At 43.1% G+C, this 23,609-nt stretch overlaps 1 protein-coding gene across 5 annotated transcripts in view; it reads left to right on the top strand.

Annotated features, from left to right (window-relative positions):
• ntm (neurotrimin) overlaps positions 1-23,609 on the top strand; it is a 79,877-nt gene that overhangs the window by 4,213 nt on the left and 52,055 nt on the right. For 3 of the 5 annotated variants that reach the window (XM_089016852.1, XM_089016850.1, XM_089016853.1), the window contains exon 1: positions 21,299-21,468. In XM_089016852.1, coding sequence (XP_088872978.1) covers positions 21,299-21,468 — 170 coding nt within the window. Of the gene's footprint in view, positions 1-21,298; positions 21,469-23,609 lie in introns of those variants that run through there. The other 2 variants (XM_089016854.1, XM_089016855.1) reach the window with 1 other exon arrangement.

The raw sequence follows: 23,609 nt of genomic DNA, 5'->3' as shown, positions 1-23,609 counted from the left end.
TGGCTCGAAGGGGCCAAACACCCCTTCACCGTCTTCACCGATCATAAGAACCTGGCCGCCATTCGGTCCGCCAAAAAACTCAATTTGCGGCAGGCCCGATGGGCAGTTTCTCACACGCTTCATCTTTACTCTCACCTACTGCCCAGGTTCACAGAACACCAAGCCTGACACCCTATCTCGCATTCACGAGCCGGCAGAGAAGGAGAAAGTCATCACCAACATCCTGCCGGCGCAACACATCCTGTGCGCCCTGAGGTGGGAGGTAGAGAAGAAGGTTCAGGAGGCCCAGGGGGGTAACCCTATCCCCAACGGTTGCCCGGTGGATCGCCTATTTGTCCCCCCCGCCCTACGCACCGAGGTGCTGCACTGGGTACACGCTTCCAGGGCCACCTGTCACTCGGGGGTCAACAGGACGATCCATCTCATCGCCCAGCGGTTCTGGTGGCCGGAGTACAGGAGAGATGTCACGGACTACGTGAAGGCATGCCCCGCCTGTGCCCGCGGGAAGGTCTCCCATCAACCCCCGGCGGGACTTCTCCAGCCGCTACCGGTCCCCTCCCGACCCTGGTTCCGTATCTCCCTGGACTTCGTCACGGGCCTCCCCCTTCCCGTGGCAAGACGGTCGTCCTCACTGTGGTGGACTGCTTCTCCAAGTCTGCCCACTGCCCACTTCATCCCGTTAACCAGGTTGCCGTCCGCCATCGAGACGGCCTAGCTCCTTGTTAACCACGTCGTCCGTTTCCATGGGATTCCGGCGGACATCATGTCGGACCGGGGACCGCAGTTCGTGTCCAAGGTATGGAAACGTTTCTGTCAGTCCCTAGGGGCGTCGGTGAGCTTTTCATCTGGCTACCACCCTGAGTCCAACGGCCAGACGAAGCGCCGCAACCAGGACCTGGAAGCGGCTCTCCGGTGTGTGTGCCTCCACCGTGCAGTGTCGTGTGCTCTATGTCGTCGAGGCACTGTCACATCCTAATTGGCCTCAAGTGCACGCCCCTCCCCTTCCTGCTCTCCGGACTCACTCACCTGTTGCTCATTTCCTTAATTGTGCCTCTGGCTATAAAAGCCACCCGTTCCCGCTCGGTCCTCGCCGGTGTATTCTTTAATTCGCTACCCTGTCATCCAGCAGTACGCAAGTTAGTCCCGCTCGTCTGTTCTGTTGCCTTACCTTCTGGTTTTCCCCTGCGTGTCTCAACCTTTATTGAACTATACTGTCCATCGTGTATTTCGGATCCAAACCTACTACCAAACCAAACCTACCAAATCTACTTTCACTTTCTGCTGCAACTTCAAGCAACTTTGCTGCATCCAGTGCAGCTTCAGCTTCACCCTGTTCTTTAAGAGCATTCAATGTTGCATCAATGCAGGTTCGTTCAACTTCCATGTCAATTTTAAGTATAGCATATTCAGCTCTTTTGCGAGCGGCCTCCGCCTTTGCCCATGCTGCTGCAGCAACCTGGATTGAATTTGCCTTGGAAGAGCGCTTGGAAGATTATGACTGGCTAGCACTTGATGATTCACACACTGACCTGACCTGCAGTTTAGACATTTCCTTGGGCTCTGACTTGCCTTCCACCAGGTGGGGCCAAGACCCTCTCTGGGTGGAGCCATCTTAGGGGGATGTATTTGCCCTCCAGGACACAGCCTCTCGTGACATCACAGTATCTTTCACCAAGAACATCCCGTATAAATTTTCCATCACAGTGTAGTGTGCTGTAATCTGGCGGACTTTCCTTGAAGTTATTCATATAACTTTGGCACAAGTTATGACGAGTGTTTATCCTATTTCGTCTTGTAGTAGAGGCTGATATAACAAAGTCATCAAGATCTGTGCCTCCTGCCGTCAACACTCCAGACACGGCTGTAGTCTGGTTGTCACAGAGTGACAACCGATCTGCAGTGCGACAAATCTCTTCACTGGTCATAACTGAGTGTGGACAGTGTAAGGTACTTGGTTTTGATGAACTGCTTGGTGTTTTCTCAGTGTATTCTGAACCCTCACCAGTACCAGAGCCTTGACAGTTCTCTGTCTTCACCACTTGAAATTTTCCCAACTTCTGCTGCTGCAGCAGTCACTGATGATAACATTCTCTTTTCTCTCTAGACTTCTTCTCAAACATCTTATCATGACCTGACATGTGTGCCAGGCGAATGGTCTGTTGGTCCAAGTCGAAATTGACATCCTCTTCCTTGGTCTCCTTTGTGAGCAGCCTGTTGCTTCTTATCTCCTCCACATCATTTTTTCCAATATCAAATAACTTGTCTAAGTCTTTCAGAAAGTTTGCTCGTGTCTCTTCTTCTGGTTTGTTATTTATTCCCTTGTTTTTTAAAAATTGTCCTGTACTTGTCATGGACGATCATGAAATGGTTGACTGCCATATTCCAGAATGGCAAAACAACATCCACTGTATTATGGGCTAAAGACCCATTGCCATTGTTGGGATTATCATTCCTCAAATGCAGGAAATACTGGAACACCTGGCGATTAGTAGGAAGTTGAGAGCCTCTGATGCTGGAGCTGGGTTGCCTAATGAGACACACATCACTGAATGACCTTGTGGCAGGAGTTGCCACCTTTCTTCTCTTTTCAGTTGGTTCATCCCGTTCACTTGTATCGCTGACGACTTTCCCACAGCGTAGTTGTCTTCCAGATGCCTTGTTGTCAGCAGTTCACAAATCTTAACAAATCAGCTTTCACTTACAATCTGAAATGAAGAGATAAAACATAATTAGTGATAATAAATTATATACATGCATTAAGAGTAACATTTTTGTGATAAAGTTATGTATTATATGATGGCATCCTTTCCAAGCATAAAAAAATATATGTTTGTGCATTAAAATTAATTAAAATTAACACAGGTGTTCATGTGTTTACTACCATATGCAAGGACATTTTATTAGCTTTCATTTGGTACCACTTCCAATGCTATAACATCAACCTCTGGAAAGCTACAATGAAAATAAAGACATAATATCCCATATTTTGCAGTGTCTTTGAAAAACGTCAACAATAAAATTACATGGCTCTTGAGGCATAGCCAAGGTCCAAGGCATAGCCAAGGTCCAAGATCACAATAACTGGTATATTTAGCTAATTTAGACCTTGGAGAATGGGAATAATATCAGTTTCCATATGTTTGAAGAAAAAGGTTAATTTTGAAGAGGTCTACAGTATACCTTCCACAGCTCCATGATAAGGACATTTCACATAATAGCCCCAGCATGTTGCACCCCCAGCAGCCCCAGCATATTGCAGCCTGTATAACCCAGCGTTCTGAGCAACCCCAGGCCACACGGCCAGTCTTCCCTCATGCCAATGTTGATGTTGTCAAATTCATAAAGTTTCGCAGACGACACCACGGTCATCGGTCTCATCAAAGACGGTGATGAGTCTGTGTACCGACAACAAGTGGAGCAGCTGGAGCTCTGGTGCAGCCGTCACAACCTAGAGCTGACACAGTAGAGATGATCGTGGACTTCAGGAAACATCCATCACCACAGCTACCCCTCACACTATCCAACTGCCTTGTGTCAACCATTGAGACCTTCAAGTTCCTGGGAATCACAGTCTCCCAGGACATGAAGTGGGAGTTCAACACCTACTCTATCCTGAGAAAGGCCCAACAGAGAATGTACTTCCTGAGGCTGCTAAAGAAGCATGGCCTGCCACAGGAGGTGCTGCAACATTTCTACACGGCTGTCATTGAATCCATCCTGTGTCTTTCATCACCGTTTGGTTCGGGGCCGCCACAAAAATGGACAAAATCCGACTTCAATGGACAGTTAGGACGGCGGAAAAAAATTATTGGCACCGCCCTACTCACTCTCGATTTTTTTTCATCGTACCATTCGTTCTTTCAACTAATCTTGCACTCTGTGGATGGTATGCACAGTAATTTTTTTCAATGCAATTCCTAAATGTTCGGAAATTTTGGTTATTACGTCCTTAAAATGTGGCCCATTATCACTTCAAATTATTCTTGGTATGCCATGTTCTGGAATAATATGTTTGCATAATGCTTTTGCAACGGATAATGCATCGGATTTCTTTGAAGGCACAATTTCCACCCATTTGGTGAATGAATCAATTAACACCAAACAGTATTTATAAGAACTACTTGTGCTTAGTTCAACGAAATCCATGTTATATCTCACGTCTTTGTGTCTTCCTTCACAATTGGTGATAATGTTTTGGGTTTAACCCTGACAACCACTTCAAAGGGGTGTGACCCCTGTGGAAATTTTCCTCTTTTTGGTCGCATATTACCCTGTGGATTATGTTTACAGCATATCAAACAACTCCGCCAAAAATTTTTTGCATACGAGTTGAAACCTCTGCTTAAAAGAATATACTTTCCCTGCTATAAACATCCCTCCTGTTGATACATGTGACCTACCATGGCTCAATCGAGCCACCATAGGGAACATGTTTCTCGGTTCACCAACTCTATCCTGAAAAAGGCCCAACAGAGAATGTACTTCCTGAGGCTGCTAAAGAAGCATGGCCTGCCACAGGAGGTGCTGCAACATTTCTACACGGCTGTCATCGAATCCATCCTGTGTTCTTCCATCACCGTTTGGTTCGGGGCCGCCACAAAAATGGACAAAATCCGACTTCAACGGACAGTTAGGACGGCAGAAAAAATCATTGGCACCGCCCTACACACTCTTGAGGACTTGCACACTGCAAGAATCCAAACTAGGGCGCGGAAAATCCTACTGGACCCTCCGCACCCTGCCCACCACCTTTTCCAGCTACTCCCCTCAGGCAGGTGCTACCGATCCATGCGCACCAAATCCAGCAGACATTTAAACAGCTTCTTCCTCCAAGCCATTAACTCTTTGAACTCTTTCAACAGTAGCCAAAATGGAACTGTATAGTGCCACTTAGCAGTTTTTTTGATGACGATACTCGTGCAGCGTGTTCTACCGGAAACAAATTCCTTGTGTGTTCTACATACAGTAAAGTCTCGTTATATTGATATCGGATATATCGATAGTCCCTTTTATATCGATACTATTTCTATGCATGCACGGAGAAAATTACATGCAAACAGGGTCGGATCTATTGATAGTCCCGGTTATATCGATATTTTTTCGGACTCCCTTGAATATCGATATAACGAGACTTTACTGTACTTGGCAATAAAGATGATTCTGATTCTGAAGAAGTAAACATGGTTTATTGTCTATTTTATACAGCTCATCAACTAGCTTAGCACCATCGGCCAGCCACAAATATTTTTCGGATTTTGTAGCTTTACGCTTGCATAGCCTTCAAAACTTGTGTGGGCACTAATTCACGTGTCTCTTGATTTACTAGATTGAAAGTAGTCTGATCAGCCTTCTTGGCAGCTGCATCTGCTCTAGTATTACCTGCGCTAATCCTGTCTTTAGCCCTTTTGTGTGCTGCACATTTACATACAGCCACACTTTTTGGAAGGAGGATAGCTTTCAACAATCTTCACAACAAATCTGCATGTTCAACAATCTTTCCTTCTATCCATTTACGCTTCAGTCAATGCAACAATTTCTGCTGCTTGCGTTGAAGACATTTTTGGTAATGAACCATCAGCAATAATTTCAACGTGGATGCTGTCAGGTAAAGGTGTGTCATCCAAATCAGGTTGTAGAAATGTCATCATCTTTTTTTTTCTCAAGAAGTTCAACTTCTTTTTGGTAAAACTGTAACCTAGTCAAGGAAGTTTTGTCTTCAGTTAGTGAATCAAGCAAGATGTCGTCAATGTACAAAAGAATTTGAGAAGTCATCGAATTTTTTAAAGTCAGCAATACATGAAGACATTTCTTGCGATTTTTTTTTTTTTTTTTGGTGTAACGACTGAGTCTTCCCAATAGGGGACGTGTGTTCCAGTCTGTTCTTATCCTAAACCACACTGGTCTATAAGCAGCAAGGGGGGGAAGAGTGAGTGGGGGAAAAGAGAGGGCAGCCGTTAGTGGAAGTGGTGGAATGTACCCCGCGCGCAGATCCTCCCCCCCTTTTGACCTCTGACTCCCAAGCTCAAGTACCCCATTTCACAGCTCGCCCCTCCTACCGCATCGATTAATTCTCTCCAGTAATGGCGATTTCAAGACCATGAGCTCCTCTGTCCTTTTAAGGCAGGAGGTACTTTTTCAGCGGCCATCTTTGAAGACATAGCTTTTTCATTCTTTCCAATCTGCTTGAATTGGTCAACATATATGGAATCCTGATCATGTCAGAAAACATGTTCAGAGCGTCCCCTGAATATGTTTTCACAACTACCCCACTTTTTTATACAGTGAGACCTCAACTTACGAAGTTAATTGGTTCCCAGACAGAGTGTTTAAGGCGAAAAGTGTGTATCTCCAAAAAAAATCCCATAGGAAACCATTAAAATGGGAATAATCCGTTCCTCGGGTTTCCATAAAATATACTTTTCAACTAAATAAACCTTAAAACTACACACAACATACCTTATTCTATGTATGTGCTATTGTATTGTAATGAAAGAAATACACTGCATTGTATCATAAAGTCACTTTATTTACATTTGTGATGGTCATTTATGGCTTGATGGAATGGCGTTGGAGGTTGAAGGTCAAAGGGAATTGCTGTTTGGAAAGAGAGGCACATTACATGAGGACTGTAATTAAACTGTGCTGTAAAATAAAGTTTTATTTACCTTTTTGATGGTCGTTGATGGCTTATGGAAGGAGAGTCACCTTCCATAAGGACTGTTGGTAACTTAACCTCTGATGCTGTTTGGTCGTGTGCTTCCGCCAAAGATCCCTCTGCCAGCCGTGGTGGGTGTGTATTATGAAAATAGTGCTTATAAGGTTTAATTTTCAGAAATTTGACGTTTGTAAGACGAAAAGTTTGTAAGATAAGGTGTTTGTAAGTTGAGGTCTCACTGTATATTGAATTTCATACCCCGGTGAATTTTTTCCATAATGTCCAGATGTTCTCACAAACCAATCTCCGTTGGGCTGTCACCTCCTCATACGTCATGTTTGATCCCGTTGAAGTTTTTCCAGTATAGCACCCTTTCACCCGATTCCAATGATGCCCCAGACATCTCCTGAGAACCTTCAAGGTTTCTTGTCCATTCAACTGATAAGAAGCACACAATTCCTCAAAATTCTCAGTCCAACTTTCCGCATTCTCAACAAAACCACTTAATCCTTTGCACACTTCAGCTACATCACTGTCGCACCAAGGCCGATAAACCAGAATAGTTTAGAATTCTTATAAAAGATCTTATAAATATAATTCTTCTACTTCTACTTGTACTTATACTTCTGTTTCTACTTTTACTTATACTTCTGTTTCTACTTTTACTTCTACTTCTACTGCTTGTTCTAGTTCTCGTTATTGTTTTTGATATTGTTATAGTTGTTATTGTTTTTGTTATTGTTTTATGATGATGATGAATATTATTATGATTATTATGAATATTATTATGATCATCATAATGATGATTGTGATGTTGATGGTGATGCCCTGTCTGCTACCTGAAGACAGCTAGGAGAGCACGCTCACAACCCTTGTGAGGATTAGTGGATTCAAAAATGGATTGATGGATGGCCTTACGTCTATACTGAGTTTTGAATACACTTCTCCACTGCTCCATTTTCCCAGTCACAAATGTCCACTTTCATTCCTCACTTTGTTCAGGTGAAGCAATTATCAGCAGTCAGCCATGCATTGGTCTTTCCTGCTTACCCACTCTTTCCCTGATTGTTGTTTTACATTCATCAATGAGACTCAAGCATATAGTCTTGGGATTGATTTCCATTTGCCGCCTAGCCTCTGAACTTCCTTCCTTGTCCTTTTCCTGATCATCACACCAGCCCTGTCGACTTTGTATTGGTATATTCTCTCGGTTGGCACACATTTTGGCTTGGGGGCCACATCCGGTTGGCAAACATTTTGGCTAGGGGGCCACATTGACTTTAAAAATTTGAGTGGGTCAGCACAAGATACATTTGTTCACATTACATACCAAACATAGACAGAAAAAGAAGCAGTTTGCCCACTATTGGTCTTTTCCCACGGCTATTTGGTGCTGTGCTGTTACCCACTCCCCCCAACCTTTTCCATATCAACAGAAAGTCTGGGTCTGCACTTGTTTTACAACTTTATTATTATTATTATTATTATTATTATTATTATTATTATTTATCCGTCTGCAATTACGATATCAGTCATTTAAGTTAATCAGCAGTAAGAAATAAAGTTTGGTGTACTGCATTTAGGTTCTACTCGTATCTGTGCCAATACAATCTGCCTCGTGATGGGTTTAATACACATTACCACCACAGAACCACTTGAAGTGGTTTGAGTCCTCTTGCAGCACAAAGGATGATGCTACCCTGAACCTCTGTTCAATGGAGATGTCAGCACTGTTTGCATTGGTGCAGCCGGATGGATGGCTGCTCGAGTTAAGGATCAGGAGAGAGGAGCGTCGGCTCGAAGCGCCGGTGCGTATTTGGAACTGATAGTCGCCGCTTGCAATTGAAATGGATTTACATGGGACAGGGAAAGTGAACCAATATTTTTTTTTCGTTAATAGTTGCTACAGCTTAATGTTCATCTTAAAGGTGAACATTAAGCTTCTTGCACACCCGTGCACATTTTGAGCATGATGTCTCTGATCCACGGGTGAAAGAACACTTTGATTCTCTCCTCTTTCATATCAACCTACTTTCGACATCAAAGCTTGTGAGAGAAAATCGATTAGGATTGCGCAATTGTATATTATGGATTGGATTAGCTTCTATTAGTCTCACAGTGGCGAAATCGACATGTTATGTGTTGTGTTTATTATTGTACTTAATATTAACTCTTTAGTTAAGTGCTTTGTTACAGCTGCAGCTGTTGTGAAAATAGTAATATGGATGTATTGTATTGTATTCTACCCCCTTCTGCCAATGAAGCAAGATGATGTGAAAGCACAAGTTACAAACACAAAGGCTGCTGTCTCTTCTCCACCGAGAGCACCCCAAACAGAGGCTTATAGAATGTTACGGCAGTGCTCCTGAGTTTAATGGCCCTTTCCCGAGGAAATTTTCCTTGTTGTTTTGCCTACAACTCCACACATTTTGTGGCTCAAGAAACCCAAGGATTTTGCTACTATAAATCATGACGTGCCTAAGTCCCGTCATAGTTGCTAAAATTCAGTAGCCGTTTCCTATGCTCTCTATAGCCTGGCTTATACAGTATGCTGCATGTTTTCCCTTTTTTAATGATGATGTTGAAAGTGACACTGTTGATATTTTAGCCATGTTTCAGGTTACCGTATTGCTAGAATACTGCCTAGCCCTTGTTACTTACATGTCCATCCATACATCCATCCATTTTCTATTCAGAATCAAAATTTAATTTATTGGCCAAGTGTGTAAAAGACACAAAAGGAACATAAATAAAACAATGACCATCTTTGACACCCAGTGTCAGCTTCCCCATTTTTTCCCAGATTCTGATGGTTAAGAGATATGCGTAGTATTCACTTCGTTGAGTGTAATTTTGCATCTCTGCTGTGAGTCTAATCGCGACACCTACTCAATATGTTGTGGTTGATGAAGCGCAAATAAAACACCTCCATTCACCCCTCTAAATCAGAAATTCCAAGCATGAGCCATGAGTGCCAGATGGCCTCCCAACCATGAGAGCCCTGAGGCAGAACCCTCCCGTTCAAGATTGCCTCTTCTCCCCATGAAAGCATTCATTCATTTCATGTTTCACTGATTAGCGGATATCATACCAGTCCACGGACAAGGACTCTGAAAGGCAAGCAGAGTCACGCTGAGCATCCTGTTCCTCATTTATCCGAGCCTGCACTAGGGGAGGAAAGTCATGACGGTAAAACAGTTGTGAGGTGTGCAGTCGGTGTGACGGAGGAATTCAAGGTGGAGGTGGAACTCCACCAGGGGTCATCTCTGAGCCCCTTCTTATTCGCTATGGTGATGGACAGGCTGACAGACGATGTTAGATAAGAATCTCCTTGGACAATGATGTGTGCAGATGACATTCTGATATGTAGCGAGAGGTTTTAGAGGTTTTGGAGAGAAAGTCATAGAGGCTAGACTGAGATGGTTTGGACATGTCCAGCGGAGAGAGAGTGACTATATCTGAAGAAGGATGCTTACCCTTGAACTGCCAGGCAGGAGACCGAAAGGAAGACCTAAGAGGAGGTTTATGGATGTTGTCAAAGAAGACATGAAGGTAGCTGATTTGAGAGAAAAGGATGCACAAATGGAGATGGAGGACACTGATTCGCTGTGGTGACCCATGGAGGGAAAAGCCGAAAGGATGGTACTACTGTTATGTCTCAAGCACACTGTTGATGCCTTTTTATCTCGTTGATGCTGTGAGATGGACATGGTACAGTACGATCTTCTCCCTGGGCCTTCGTGGGTTTTCTCCAGGTATTCCGGTTTCCTCCCACATTCCAAAAACATGCATGGCAGTCTGATTGAACCGTCCAAATTTTCCCTTGGTGTGAGTGTGAGAGTGGCTGTTGTTTGTCTTTGTGTGCACTGCGATTGGCTGGCAACCAATTCAGGGTTTCCCCCGCCTAGTGCCCAAAGGCGGCTGGGATAGGCTCCAGCAACCCTAATGAGGAATAAGCAACATAACGGAACTGAACTATAACAGGTTATTACAGGAAAAATTCATCTAGAAATCCAGTGTGTGTGTGTGTGTGTGTGTGTGTGTGTGTGTGTGTGTGTGTGTGTGTGTGTGTGTGTGTGTGTGTGTGTGTGTGTGCGCGTGTGTGTGTTTGTGTGTGTGCTTCAACCCACCTTTGACAGGGAATGACAGAGATTCTTAGAGATATTATTTCTTTTTGCCTGATGCTAATGTTTTGTTGAATTTACTTCCTTTTTGTATGCCTGTTTTGTTTTTTGGAATGGATTTGATTGGATTTGCCTTTATTAGTCTCATTGTGGAGAAATTTACATTTCACAGCAGCAAAGTGATGAAATGAATGAAAGTAGAAAAATAAATTACATGAGCTGCTGGAAAGGAAGCCACTATCGCGGCGCCGTCTTGAAGTAAAAAAAAAACTAAATAACAAATAATATGACAGCACAAAGACAATATGACAAAACAAAGACACAGAGAGTCATTCATTCTTCAGGACTTGCTGTACCCTCTTTGTGATGACATGAAGCAGTTCTAGATGAAAAAGGAGAGGATCAAAGCGTCTTTCCGCCAGTGGATCAGGGAAATCATGGTGGAACGTGAACGTCGACTACAAGCTAAATGTTGAAAGCAAACACGCAGCTGTAGCATCCATTGACGAAAAGAGATTGTCTCACATCTCCTGTCCCACACAGATCTGCTTCAATTCCAAGCCGCAACAGTTCCGCAGACGCACTCTGCGCTGACGCTCCTTTCTTCTTATCGCGGGCTCCTCAAGCCATGCATCCATCCAGCCGCAGACTGTCCAACAGCACCTACCTTTCCGCTGAACAAAGCAAGGCTGTGAGATGCTGCCCATTACAGGCGCAAAAAAGCACAATGGCCCCAGAGCTGTCCAGCGATTGCAGTCAAATGGCACCGACATTCCTCCCTTTCATTAATTTTTGAGTATGTTTTAAAAATGTGTAATTTTCAATGTACGATACATCTAAAAATATTAAGCGCCGTACATACTATATAGGCAGTGTCTGAAGTAATTTCTGCCCTGACGCCCGGGGCGTGGAACTTATACGTCAGGCGTATAACTTATAGAACGTCCCCGCCTGGGTCGCTGACAACTTTTCCAAGAAAAAAACAAACAAAACAAAAAAAACAACAAAATATTTTTTGCAAATCAAACGTTTGCTTTATTCAATGAACCAAACGTTTGAACAAAGATTTCGAAATCAGAATAAATTATTCAGATTTTGAAATATTTTTTTCGTTTTGGAAATTTCAGAATTTCGGTTTGTTCGTTAATTTGCATACTCGGCACGGCAGCCAATCAGAAGCCTGCTTTCTACTTCCGGACTTTCCCGAGCGTTATACGAGATACCAGCGTGATGTCGTTTGTTATGATCACGTGATATTGTATGTGGTTGTTGGCTGTACGAATCTTTTTGTGAAAGGATCCAGGTTAAAATTTCACCGAATACCTATCGCTAAAGGAAGAAAATAAACCAGTTCGTTTGGTAATTTGCATACTCAATAATTTGCATACTCGGCACGAAGGCCAATCAGACGCCTTCTTCGTGCTTCAAAATTTACCGGCCGTTATTAGGTTGTGAATTTGCATATAATTTTCCAAAGTAGAAACAAATACACCCACCCCAGAAGAAAGATTAAAAAGAAGCTAACACAATTTATGATGCTACAAAACGAAAACGTACATTATCCAGTGACTGTTAAGTGTCCTTGAGAGGTTTGAAAGGCGCTTAGAAATTAAATGTATTATTATTATTAGTGTTATTATTGAAAGCATCGTGGAAAGAGGAGTTCACGTGGCTTGTAGCAGGTGACGCAACACAAACATTGCATTGTGCAACATGCCAAATAGTGTATGGGCGAATGACAACTGGAGCAAAATCATCAGCAAAGGATATTTACGATAAATTAAGCAAGGGAGAATTTGTGGTAGGTACATCTTTAAAAAAAAAAAAAACATTCATACTTTGCAACATTTTTTTGGTTGCAATTAGTCGTCTTATTGTGTTTCATGTTGTGAAAAATGGGGCAGGCTTTTCAGAGTTGTCTGCCCTGGTGTCCGGTAACTTTTTTATCGATGGTCCCACCGTATTTCACTTTTGCGGAATCCGAGTATTTGACCAGGTTATTTTTATTTTCTTTTTAGATGGCAGACAAGATTAGTGATTTTTGTCTCATCTGCTTTGGCATCATTGCCTTACTCCATCTCCCTGCCGGCAGTCAATTTGCAGCCAATGAAGTGTGAAGCGCTGTAATAATGGTTTATTGACCCGTTTGCTCGTTGGCAGAGAAGGTAGAGGTAGGAAAGGATTATTTCCATTTCCTTGCAATGTACTGATGGAATTTGGGTGCTTTGGGCAAATCTATGTACCTTATAATAATAATAATAATAATAATAATAATAATAATAATAATAATAATAAGTGCAGAGGTCACCGGTTCGCGTCCCGGTCTGATCTCCCTGTGTGGAGTTTGCATGTTCTCCTCGGGCCTGCGTAGGTTTTCTCCGGGTCCTCCGGTTTCCTCCCACACTCCAAAAACATGCATGGACGGCAGATTGACCACTCCAAATTGTCCCTAGGTGTGAGTGTGAGAGTGACTGTTGTACGTCTTTGTGTGCCCTGCGATTGGCTGGCAACCAATTCAGGGTGTCCCCCGCCTCGTGCCCGAAGATAGCTGAGATAGGCTCCAGCAACCCCCGCGACCCTAATGAGGAATAAGCGGTACGGATAATGAGATGAGATGAGAGAAGTGCAGAGGTCACCGGTTCGCGTCCCGGTCTGATCTCCCTGTGTGGAGTTTGCATGTTCTCCCCGGGCCTGCGTAGGTTTTCTCCGGGTCCTCCGGTTTCCTCCCACACTCCAAAAACATGCATGGATGGCAGATTGACCACTCCAAATTGTCCCTAGGTGTGAGTGTGAGAGTGACTGCGTGAATAATAATAATAATAATAATAATAATAATAATAATAATAATAATAATAATAAATCTGTTTCATCACGTATGATCTGTAGCCAACCATCATTACACATTTGTTTGATTATTCATAACAAGAATTTTCATGTCATATATATATATATATATATATATATATATATATATATATATAAATATATATATAAATTCACCTGTTAATCATTGTTAAAGCCAGGAGGAAAATTTGATGGGATTATATATTTACAATTGTCATTTGCTCATCAGAGAATACTTTGAATTGAATAGGTGCCAGCTGTTAGGCTTGTATTCAATAGAATAGCCGTAAATCGAAAAGCATTCAAAATGGCTGAGGGTCACGTGATCATAACAAATGACGACACGCTGGCATCTCCAATACGACAGGATAGTATACGATGTCAATCTGTTGTTTTTAAGCAACGTTTTCTATTGAATACTATCCATCCATTTTCAGTTCCGCTTATTCCTCATCAGGGTCGCGGGCGATGCTGGAGCCTATCCCAGGTGTCTTCAGGCACGAATCAGGGGAAACCCTGAATTGGTTGCCAGCCAATCACAGGGCACCCAAAGACGTACAACAGTCACACTCACACCGAGGGACAATTTGGAGTGTTCAATCTGCCTGCCATGCATGTTTTTGGAATGTGGGAGGAAACCGGAGGACCCAGAGAAAACACACGCGGGCCCGGGGGAGAACATGCACACTCCACACAAGGAGGCCGGACGGGGACGCGAACCGGCGACCTCTGCACTGTGAAGCCGGCGTGCTAACCACTCGACTACCGGGCCGCCCCTCTTCTTCTTTTCCCTTCGGCTTTTCCCTTCAGGGGTCGCCACAGCGAATCAATGTCCTCCATCTATCCTCGTTTTGTGCATCCTCTTCTCTCACACCAGCTACCTTCATGTCCTCTTTGACCACATCCATAAACCTCCTCTTCGGTCTTCCTCTCGGTCTCCTGCCCGGCAGTTCAAGGCTCAGCGTCTTTCTCCCGATATAGTCACTCTCCCTCCTCTGGACATGTCCAAACCATCCAAGGCTGTACACTGAAGGATACTGAAAGGCTTATGTGAGAAGGAGGTCGCCGACCACCACAGGCACGACTGTCACCTTCACCTTCCAAGCTCGCTCCAGCTTCTCTCTGAGCCCATGGTATTTCTCTAGTTTCTCATGTTCCCTATTTCTGATGTTTCGATCACCCGGGACGCTACATTAGATACATAGTCCTTTATCTTTGATGACGATATCTGGTTGGTTGCCCATTACCATCTTGTTAGTCTGTATCTGGAAGTTCCACATAATCTTTGCCCGGTCGTTCTCTACCACCTTTGGAGGTTTTTCCCATGTTAACTTTGTCGTTTACAGTCCATACTCCGTACAGATGTTTCGGTAGACTATGCCAGCCACCTGGTTATGGCGCTCCATATTGGCTTTCCGTGCCAGCATCTTACACCCCGCAGTTATGTGTTTGATTGTCTCAGGTGCCTCTTTGCACAACTTACAACTTGTCCGCAGTTGGATCATAAAGGCAGCAGGTTCAGTCGGAAACCGAGACCTTTCCCTCGTCACGTCTTCGAACTCCGGATGGATGCCAATGTGCTCTTAGGCCAGCTGGCTCTCTGGCTTTCAGTCAATGCAACATGCACCTCACCTAACCAAGGCCCCATCCAGGAGGCATCCAAATCAGATGTCTGAGCCACTTCAACTTACTCTTCTAAATGTGGAGGATTAGCGGCTCCATTCTGAGTCGCACCTAGATCAGAATCAGAATCAGAATCATCTTCATTGCCAAGTCTGTAGAAGAACACACAATGATTTTTTCTCCGGTAGAACATGCTGCACTCGTATCATCATAAAGAAATCGCAACGAGGCACTATACAGCTATATTTGGGTCACTGTTTAGAGAGTTAATGGCTTGGGGGAAGAAGATGTTTAAATGTCTTCTGGATTTGGTGCGCATGGATCGGAAGCACCTGCCTGAGGTGAGTAGCTGGAAAAGTTGGTGGGTGGAGTGCGGAGGTTCCTGTAGGATTATCCGCGCCCTTGTTTGGATTCTTGCAGTGTGCAAGTCCTCGAGAGTGGGTAGGGCGGTGGCAGTAATTTTTTCCGCCGTCCTAACTGTCCGCTGAAGTCGAATTTTGTCCATTTTTGTGGCGGGCCCAAACCAAACGGTGATGGAAGAACATAGGATGGATTCGATGACAGCCGTGTAGAAATGTTGCAGCACCTCCCAAACCATCCAAGGCTGTACACTGAAGGATACTGAAAGGCTTATGTGAGAAGGAGGTCGCCGACCACCACAGGCACGACTGTCACCTTCACCTTCCAAGCTCGCTCCAGCTTCTCTCTGAGCCCATGGTATTTCTCTAGTTTCTCATGTTCCCTATTTCTGATGTTTCGATCACCCGGGACGCTACATTAGATACATAGTCCTTTATCTTTGATGACGATATCTGGTTGGTTGCCCATTACCATCTTGTTAGTCTGTATCTGGAAGTTTCACATAATCTTTGCCCGGTCGTTCTCTACCACCTTTGGATGTTTTTCCCATGTTAACTTTGTCGTTTACAGTCCATACTCCGTACAGATGTTTTGGTAGACTATGCCAGCCACCTGGTTATGGCGCTCCATATTGGCTTTCCCTGCCAGCATCTTACACCCTGCAGTTATGTGTTTGATTGTCTCAGGTGCCTCTTTACACAACTTACAACTTGTCCGCAGTTGGATCATAAAGGCAGCAGGTTCAGTCGGAAACCGAGACCTTTCCCTCGTCACGTCTTCGAACTCCGGATGGATGCCAATGTGCTCTTAGGCAAGCTGGCTCTCTGGCTTTCAGTCTATGCAACATGCACCTCACCTAACCAAGGCCCCATCCAGGAGGCATCCAAATCAGATGTCTGAGCCACTTCAACTTGCTCTTCTAAATGTGGAGGATTAGTGGCTCCATTCTGAGTCGCACCTAGATCAGAATCAGAATCAGAATCATCTTCATTGCCAAGTCTGTAGAAGAACACACAATGATTTTTTCTCCGGTAGAACATGCTGCACTCGTATCATCATAAAGGAATCGCAACGAGGCACTATACAGCTATATTTGGGTCACTGTTTAGAGAGTTAATGGCTTGGGGGAAGAAGATGTTTAATTGTCTTCTGGATTTGGTGCGCATGGATCGGAAGCGCCTGCCTGAGGTGAGTAGCTGGAAAAGTTGGTGGGTAGGGTGCGGAGGTTCCTGTAGGATTATCCGCGCCCTTGTTTGGATTCTTGCAGTGTGCAAGTCCTCGAGAGTGGGTAGGGCGGTGGCAGTAATTTTTTTCCGCCGTCCTAACTGTCCGCTGAAGTCGAATTTTGTCCATTTTTGTGGCGGGCCCGAACCAAACGGTGATGGAAGAACATAGGATGGATTCGATGACAGCCGTATAGAAATGTTTCAGCACCTCCTGTGGCAGGCCATGCTTCTTTAGCAGCCTCAGGAAGTACATCCTCTGTTGGGCCTTTCTCAGGATGGTGTTGATGTTGACCTCCCACTTCTTGTTCTGGGAGACTGCGATTCCCAGGAACTTGAAGGTCTCAGCGGTTGACATGAGGCAGTTGGATAGTGTGAGGGGCAGCTGTGGTGATGGATGTTTCCTGAAGTCCATGATCATCTCTACCGTCTTGAGCGTGTTCAGCTATAGGATGTGACGGCAGCACCAGAGCTCCATCTGCTCCACTTGTTGTCGGTACGCAGACTCGTCGCCGTCTTTGATGAGGCCGATGACCGTGGTGTCGTCTGTGAACTTTATGAATTTGACAGCTGCGTGACTTTCAGACAGGAGGTGGACACTCTGTCAGGTCCTGCAGCTTTCTTGATCTTGTGCTGCTTGAAGAACCGTCTCACGTCCAGGTTGTGTAGCTGAAGGGCAGACGGGGGAGATACGGTAGTTTCTGGTAATGGTGGGCAGACGTGGGAAATGGGGGTGTCTTTTTCAAATCGGCAAAAGAATGTGTTTAGCTCATCAGCCAGACCCTTGTTGTTCAGTGCTTGTTTCGAGTCTAAACGATCATTTATTACTTTCAGGCCATTCCACACCGATGCAGTCGTTAGCAAAGACATGTTTGTTCAGTCTCTCCGCATAACTTCACTTTGCGATGTTAATTTCCTTTGTCAGCCGGTTTCGGGGGTGTTTGTAAAATGCTCAATCTCCGATTCTAAATGCGGTCTCTTTCCTAAGGTGCCTGTGTTAGGGATGAACCATGGCTTGTTGTTGAAGGAGAGGAAGGACTTTGTTGGTACACACATGTCCTCACAGAAACGAATGTTTGATGTTACAGTGTCTGTGAATTTATCCAATGTGCTCGTTGAAGTTTCAAAGATGCTCCAATCAGTGCAGTCTCAGCATTCTTGTAGAGCTAACTTTGATTCATCTGTCCATTTTTTCACAGTCTTGACAACTGATAAGAATAAGAATAAGAATAAGAATAAGAATAAGAATAAGAATAAGAACTTATTTTAAGCACCTTTCAAAGCTCTCAAGCATACTTTACAGTCACAGACAAACATAGGTACTATAATAAATAAAATATGATATGATGACAAAATAGAATACAATAAATAAAATACAATTATAAATAGAAACAAGAGAAAGTGCTACACAGAAAATGCAATTTTAAAATAGGCGGGTTTTGAGATGGGATTTGAAGGTGGGAAGAGAATTGATATTACAAATGTTGGGAGGAAGTTACTTCCAGCGTTTGGGGGCAGAGCAGCTGAAAACTCTGTCCCCCATCGTGCTGAGACGGGCAGAGGGGGCACACAGAGGTGGGGGGAGGAAGAGGATCTGAGGGAACGAGAGGAAATAGAAATTTGAAGAAGGTCAGATAGGTATGGGGGGCAAGGTTTTGGATAGCTTTGAATGTATACAGAAGAATTAAGTGTATTAAATAGTGGTCAGAAAGACCCAATGCTGCATGTGCAACCGATTGGTATGCTCCTTTGAGGGCTGTGTAACAGTGATCTGGAATGTTTTCTCCCCTGGTAAAACAGTCAATATGCTGCTTATGTTTGGAAAGTTTGCCGTTTAGATGTGTTCGTTTGAAATTGCCCAATCTCTCAGGGAGAGCTTGTACACCCTGCCGAGGAAACTCATTTCGGCCGCGTGTATCCTGGATGTCGTTCTTTTGGGCACCAAAGACAGCTTTTATCATAAGAGATGGTTGGAACCTTGATCGTCTGGGAAATTTATAGCTTTGATTTTTGGCACGGCTCCTTCTTCACCATGACAGACTAATATTGTAATGGTTGTGGCCAACAGGGGCACTGTAGGGCACTGCCTGCAGATGCGCACCTGTTGTTCACTGTCATTGGATTGAATTGGATTGGATTGGATTTGCCTTTATTAGTCTCGCAGTGGAGAAATTTACATTTCACAGCAGCAAAGTTATCAAAGGAATGAAAGTGAATTGGTGTCAGTTTAAAGACTTCCCAACATAAATATTCAATGTTTCTTTGTTGTTTGTTTGATCCTGTTATGTTTGTTGGTTCTTGTCATGTTGCCCTACTGCACTGGTGTCAAAGTCAAGGCCCGCGGGCCAAATCTGGCCCGCCACATCATTTTTTTCGGCCCGCGAAAGCAAATCAAACTTGTTAAATTCCATGATGATTGCTAAAATCTGAGCCAATATTTCATATTTTTGGATGTCAACCACAATAAAAGTCATTAATCTTGACTTCAGATTTGAAAACGAGCTATTCATTAATTTGCTGTGTGCTCTATGTGTAATATTTGAAGGGATTTAAACATTCTAATGGGTTCCCCAAATTCATAACGACCCTCGAGAGGCAACCATAACTACAATGTGGCCCGCGGCAAAAAATGACTTTGACACCCCTGCCCTACTGAATGCACTACAGAGGAGAAAAACCATTTACTCATGAAGGCTCATTGTCTATTTGTAGCTAATTCAGATATTTTGGTAGAGCTAATATAGATACATTCACAACGTGTTGCGTGATTTTTTTTTCGCCTACAGACATTTTTCTTATTCCAGTATGGTTCTTTCAACATTTTGGATTGCTGATCCCTGAATAATATGAATAATTAATGACAATCATTCTGTCAAGACACTGATCAGTCAGGGTTTTTCAATTAGGAACCACATATTGTATACATTTCTTATGATATAAATCTCTGTCTGTAATTATACCCCTGCACTTCTGCTATAAAGTCACGATTACCACTGGTGAGTAGCCTGAGGGTTTCTCATGTTGCCTTTAGGGGTTCCCTTGTGCCAATGCGCACTCTGTTGGTGACCCCTGGTCTATGCTATTATTTAAAAAATGTTTTTAACAGCGTTTGGTAACATGTATCATGTCAGGGGAAAAACTGAAGAAAATATAAATGAATTAGCACCGCATCTGGCCCAAAAGACACCATTACCCCAAATGGCAAATCCTCCCTCAAACTTTTGTTATGGATTTCAATTTAAAAAAAAATCCAGTAACATTATTCTAATTAAATGTCTGAATTTTCGCTTAATCCTCCATGCAAAGTCCTATTTTAATTAGTTGTCAATTTTCTCCCCATCATGAAATTCTTTTCTATGATTCGTACCTTTCAATCAGTGACGTGCGGTGAGGTTCATGGCTGGTGAGGCACTGATGTCATCATAGTCAGATTTACAAACATATGAACTCTACAGAGTAGCTTATTCACCATTTGATTGGCAACAGTTAACATATTTTGTTTAAAATGTCATGTCAACATTCTTTATATATACAAACTGTAGCATAGAAAAAAAATAATAATTAAAAAAATGTTATTATCGTGTTACCTTTACTTGTAAATGAAGTCCATGCGCCGCTCCTTCTGAAGAAAGGCATCGATAACTTCTTTGTAGAAGCCTTCCTTATCTTTCTTCAGTTTTAAAAGTCTCTCTGTCTCAATGGAGATCATTGCCAGTGAAGAAAGTAGTCATTGATCAGTCCTGTTCCGACTGTATGTATGTATCTACTTCTACAGCAACAAATAGGGCTGCACGATCTCCTTTTTAATGTCATTTCTAATGACATCCCCAACTGCTTCAATTAAATCGTTCTGTATTCTGTTTGACAGGCCAGAAAATACAGTGGATCCCTCCAAATGTCTCGCTAGCCTGTCATCTTTCTCAGCGAAAGCATGTAATAGTTCAACATAGTTGCCACGATTAGCAGAGCCTTTACTTTCATCATTTCCACGAAATGCCAGCTGTTGTTTGGCAAGGAAGCAGGTGGCATTGATGCGATGTTTTCAAATCCCCCGTTTCTCCTTTACCTTAGCATTGTGGATGCTGATGTTGAGGCCAAGCAACACGAAAAAAAAATGACTGGAGGGTTGCACTTTACTTTCTGTTTACTGTAGCTTGCTGTCCCCTGACTGCACGTCACTGCTTTCAACAGATGTCAGTTAGTTTTACAGAATATTCATCAAATAGTTTGGCAGATTAATTGGCAAGATAGATGGAAATGCAATTAGTCTGGAGGGATCACAACTATTCTTTAAAAAAAGAAATCAAGTAGAGATTGTGTCTGTGAGCCAGAGCTGTCTGACAACAACATTTGGATTAAATCCAAAGAGTTGGGGGTGGGGTAAAATAATCTCCAAGAGTATGTTTACTGGGTCAAAATCGACCCTGTTGCCATCGAAATTGTTTCCACACCTTTAAAGGCTGAAGATAATGTCTGTCCTTGGACAACTGGTCTTTTGCAAGTGTACAGCCCTTCTCTCCCTGAAGATTTTGCTTCTTGTGCCCGCAGGTTTGCCTGTCTACAGTCATGTGATTTCTCAATCTGACAAAAGATTTATGGACAATATTACCGTCAGACAAGGAGAGACAATCTTTCTCAGGTGAGTCACCACATGCAGTTGAAATAACTATTAGATTCCTCCTGCAATGACATGAACAATTGACTTGCAGTTTTTTCTCACATGTTCATGCTGCTTTGGAGAAAAGTTTAGAATTTTAAAACAGATTATTGTTTTGAAAAGAGTCAATTCACACATGGTACCCCGTTAACTTTTTTTGATTTATTTTTTACATTGTGTTGGAGCAACAGCAAATTGTGTTTGTGGGTGAGCACAAATGAAGCTAAATAATTACAGCCAATGACTTTCCCGTGATAAAATGTTTTAAAGATGCACGAGCAATTCCAGAAGAAATTGCCAATGGTGACCCTTTTCCTTGTGTGCCTTGTGAGGTTTACTGGACATCAAGGTTTGATGATGCTTTTAAATGCCATTTGGAATCTTTAATACCATTTTAACAGATTCATAATAACAGGTGGTATTTTAGAACATTTTGTGAAACTATTGGAGGTACTCACGCAAATTAAAAATGTGTTGCAACATGCCAATGTAATCCACATAGTAAATTAATCTGTATATTGTTGCAGTTTTCCTCATTCTATCTGACATAATCATTGGACGCAGCATGATTCCGACTTGATCTGGGTTTCACTCTCTTGTGCTTTCTACTAACTTTGTGACTGTTAAACGCTTTGTTGCAGCTTCAGCTGTTGTTAAAGCGCCATATAAATGAATATGTAATGTATTGTATTGTATTGCATCAATTTTTATAACTGTGCTTTTTGATGAATCACTTGAAAAATCATAATTAATCCTCACAAGGGTTGTGGGGGGTGCTCGACCATTTTAAAGTTTTTATTTATTTATTTATTTATTTATTTATTTATTGAGATCCTATTATTTGTTTTCAAATCTTTAACTGGCCTCGCATGACATTACCTCTCTAATGCCTCAAATCTGCAAGTGTCCCCCACCTACTGCCCAAAGTAAACTCTGAGAGGCTGCAGCACGCCCATGACCCTGGTGAGGATAAGCGGCTTGTATAATGGATGGATGGATTATGGGTAGTTAAGAGTTTGTGGACGTAGGACCTCTTGAAAAAGGCTTTGGCCAATGGCTTGTCCTAAATTAGCTTTGTGTCTTGTTGATGAGTATAATCCTCTATCTCTCTAGGGCAGGGGTCGGGAACCTATGGCTCGCGAGCCATATATGGTTCTTTTGATGATTGCATATGGCTCGCCGATAAATATTACATATTAGAATACATATTGTCGTTTTTTTCGCCGTTCATTTCCCGTTGGGGCTGCAGTTGGCGGAAAGCCCAATTTTGATTGGATGACACTGACCTAGAATGGCCGAAAGCGCCATGTTGATTGGATGATAGTGGCCGTCATGTTGAAACAGGTAAACGGCCCTTTAAATGAGCCCAACTTGTGCACTTCAGCGTGAATGCAGAAGTGCACTAGAGGAGTGCATTAGAGGAGAGAAAATGTTCTGATTCTTATTTGCAATGAAACAATACCATCGATGTAACAGTCGAATGTCAGTGACATTTTAACAAGCCCCATGTTAACGTTAGCATCGACATACTTCTGCGAGAAGTAGATAACAGATAGCAAGTGTGGAAGCTTATGAGCCGTGTGCAGGCTAGCTAGCAGTAACTTCGCCTCTGGACCGGCAAATTGAATTTCATTCCGATTGTTTTCCTGGATTTTTACCAAATACGAGGAACGGAAAACCATTCATGTTAACGGTGAGTACTATCACAAAGTTATTTTAAATAAAATAAAAAAATAAAAGTGAAATAATTGTTTTGTTTAATTTATGGCGTTTATGATTGGCCTCACGCGGGCCGGACAGGGACGTACAAAGGGCCGGATGTGGCCCGCGGGCCGTAATTTGCCTAGCTCAATATTATAGAGCAGGGGTCGGGAACCTATGGCTCGAGAGCCATATATGGCTCCTTTGATGATTGCATATGGCTCGCCGATAAAACTAAATACATATTGTCATTTTTTCCCGTTGGGGCTGCAGTTGGCGGAAAGATTGGATGTCACTGACCTAGAATGGCCGAAAGCGCCATTTTGATTGGATGATAGTGGCCGTCATGTTGAAGGTAAACGCCCCTTTAAATGAGCCCAACTAGTGCACTTCAGCGTGGATGCACCGGAGTTTAGAGGAGA

Source organism: Hippocampus bargibanti, linkage group LG16 (genome assembly GCF_051943395.1).
Source record: "Hippocampus bargibanti isolate YZ-2025 linkage group LG16, ASM5194339v1, whole genome shotgun sequence".
In the NCBI taxonomy this organism is placed as follows: Eukaryota; Metazoa; Chordata; class Actinopteri; order Syngnathiformes; family Syngnathidae; genus Hippocampus; species Hippocampus bargibanti.
The sequence above is the reverse complement of the archived record's forward strand: the minus strand, read 5'-3'. Positions and strand labels throughout refer to the sequence as shown.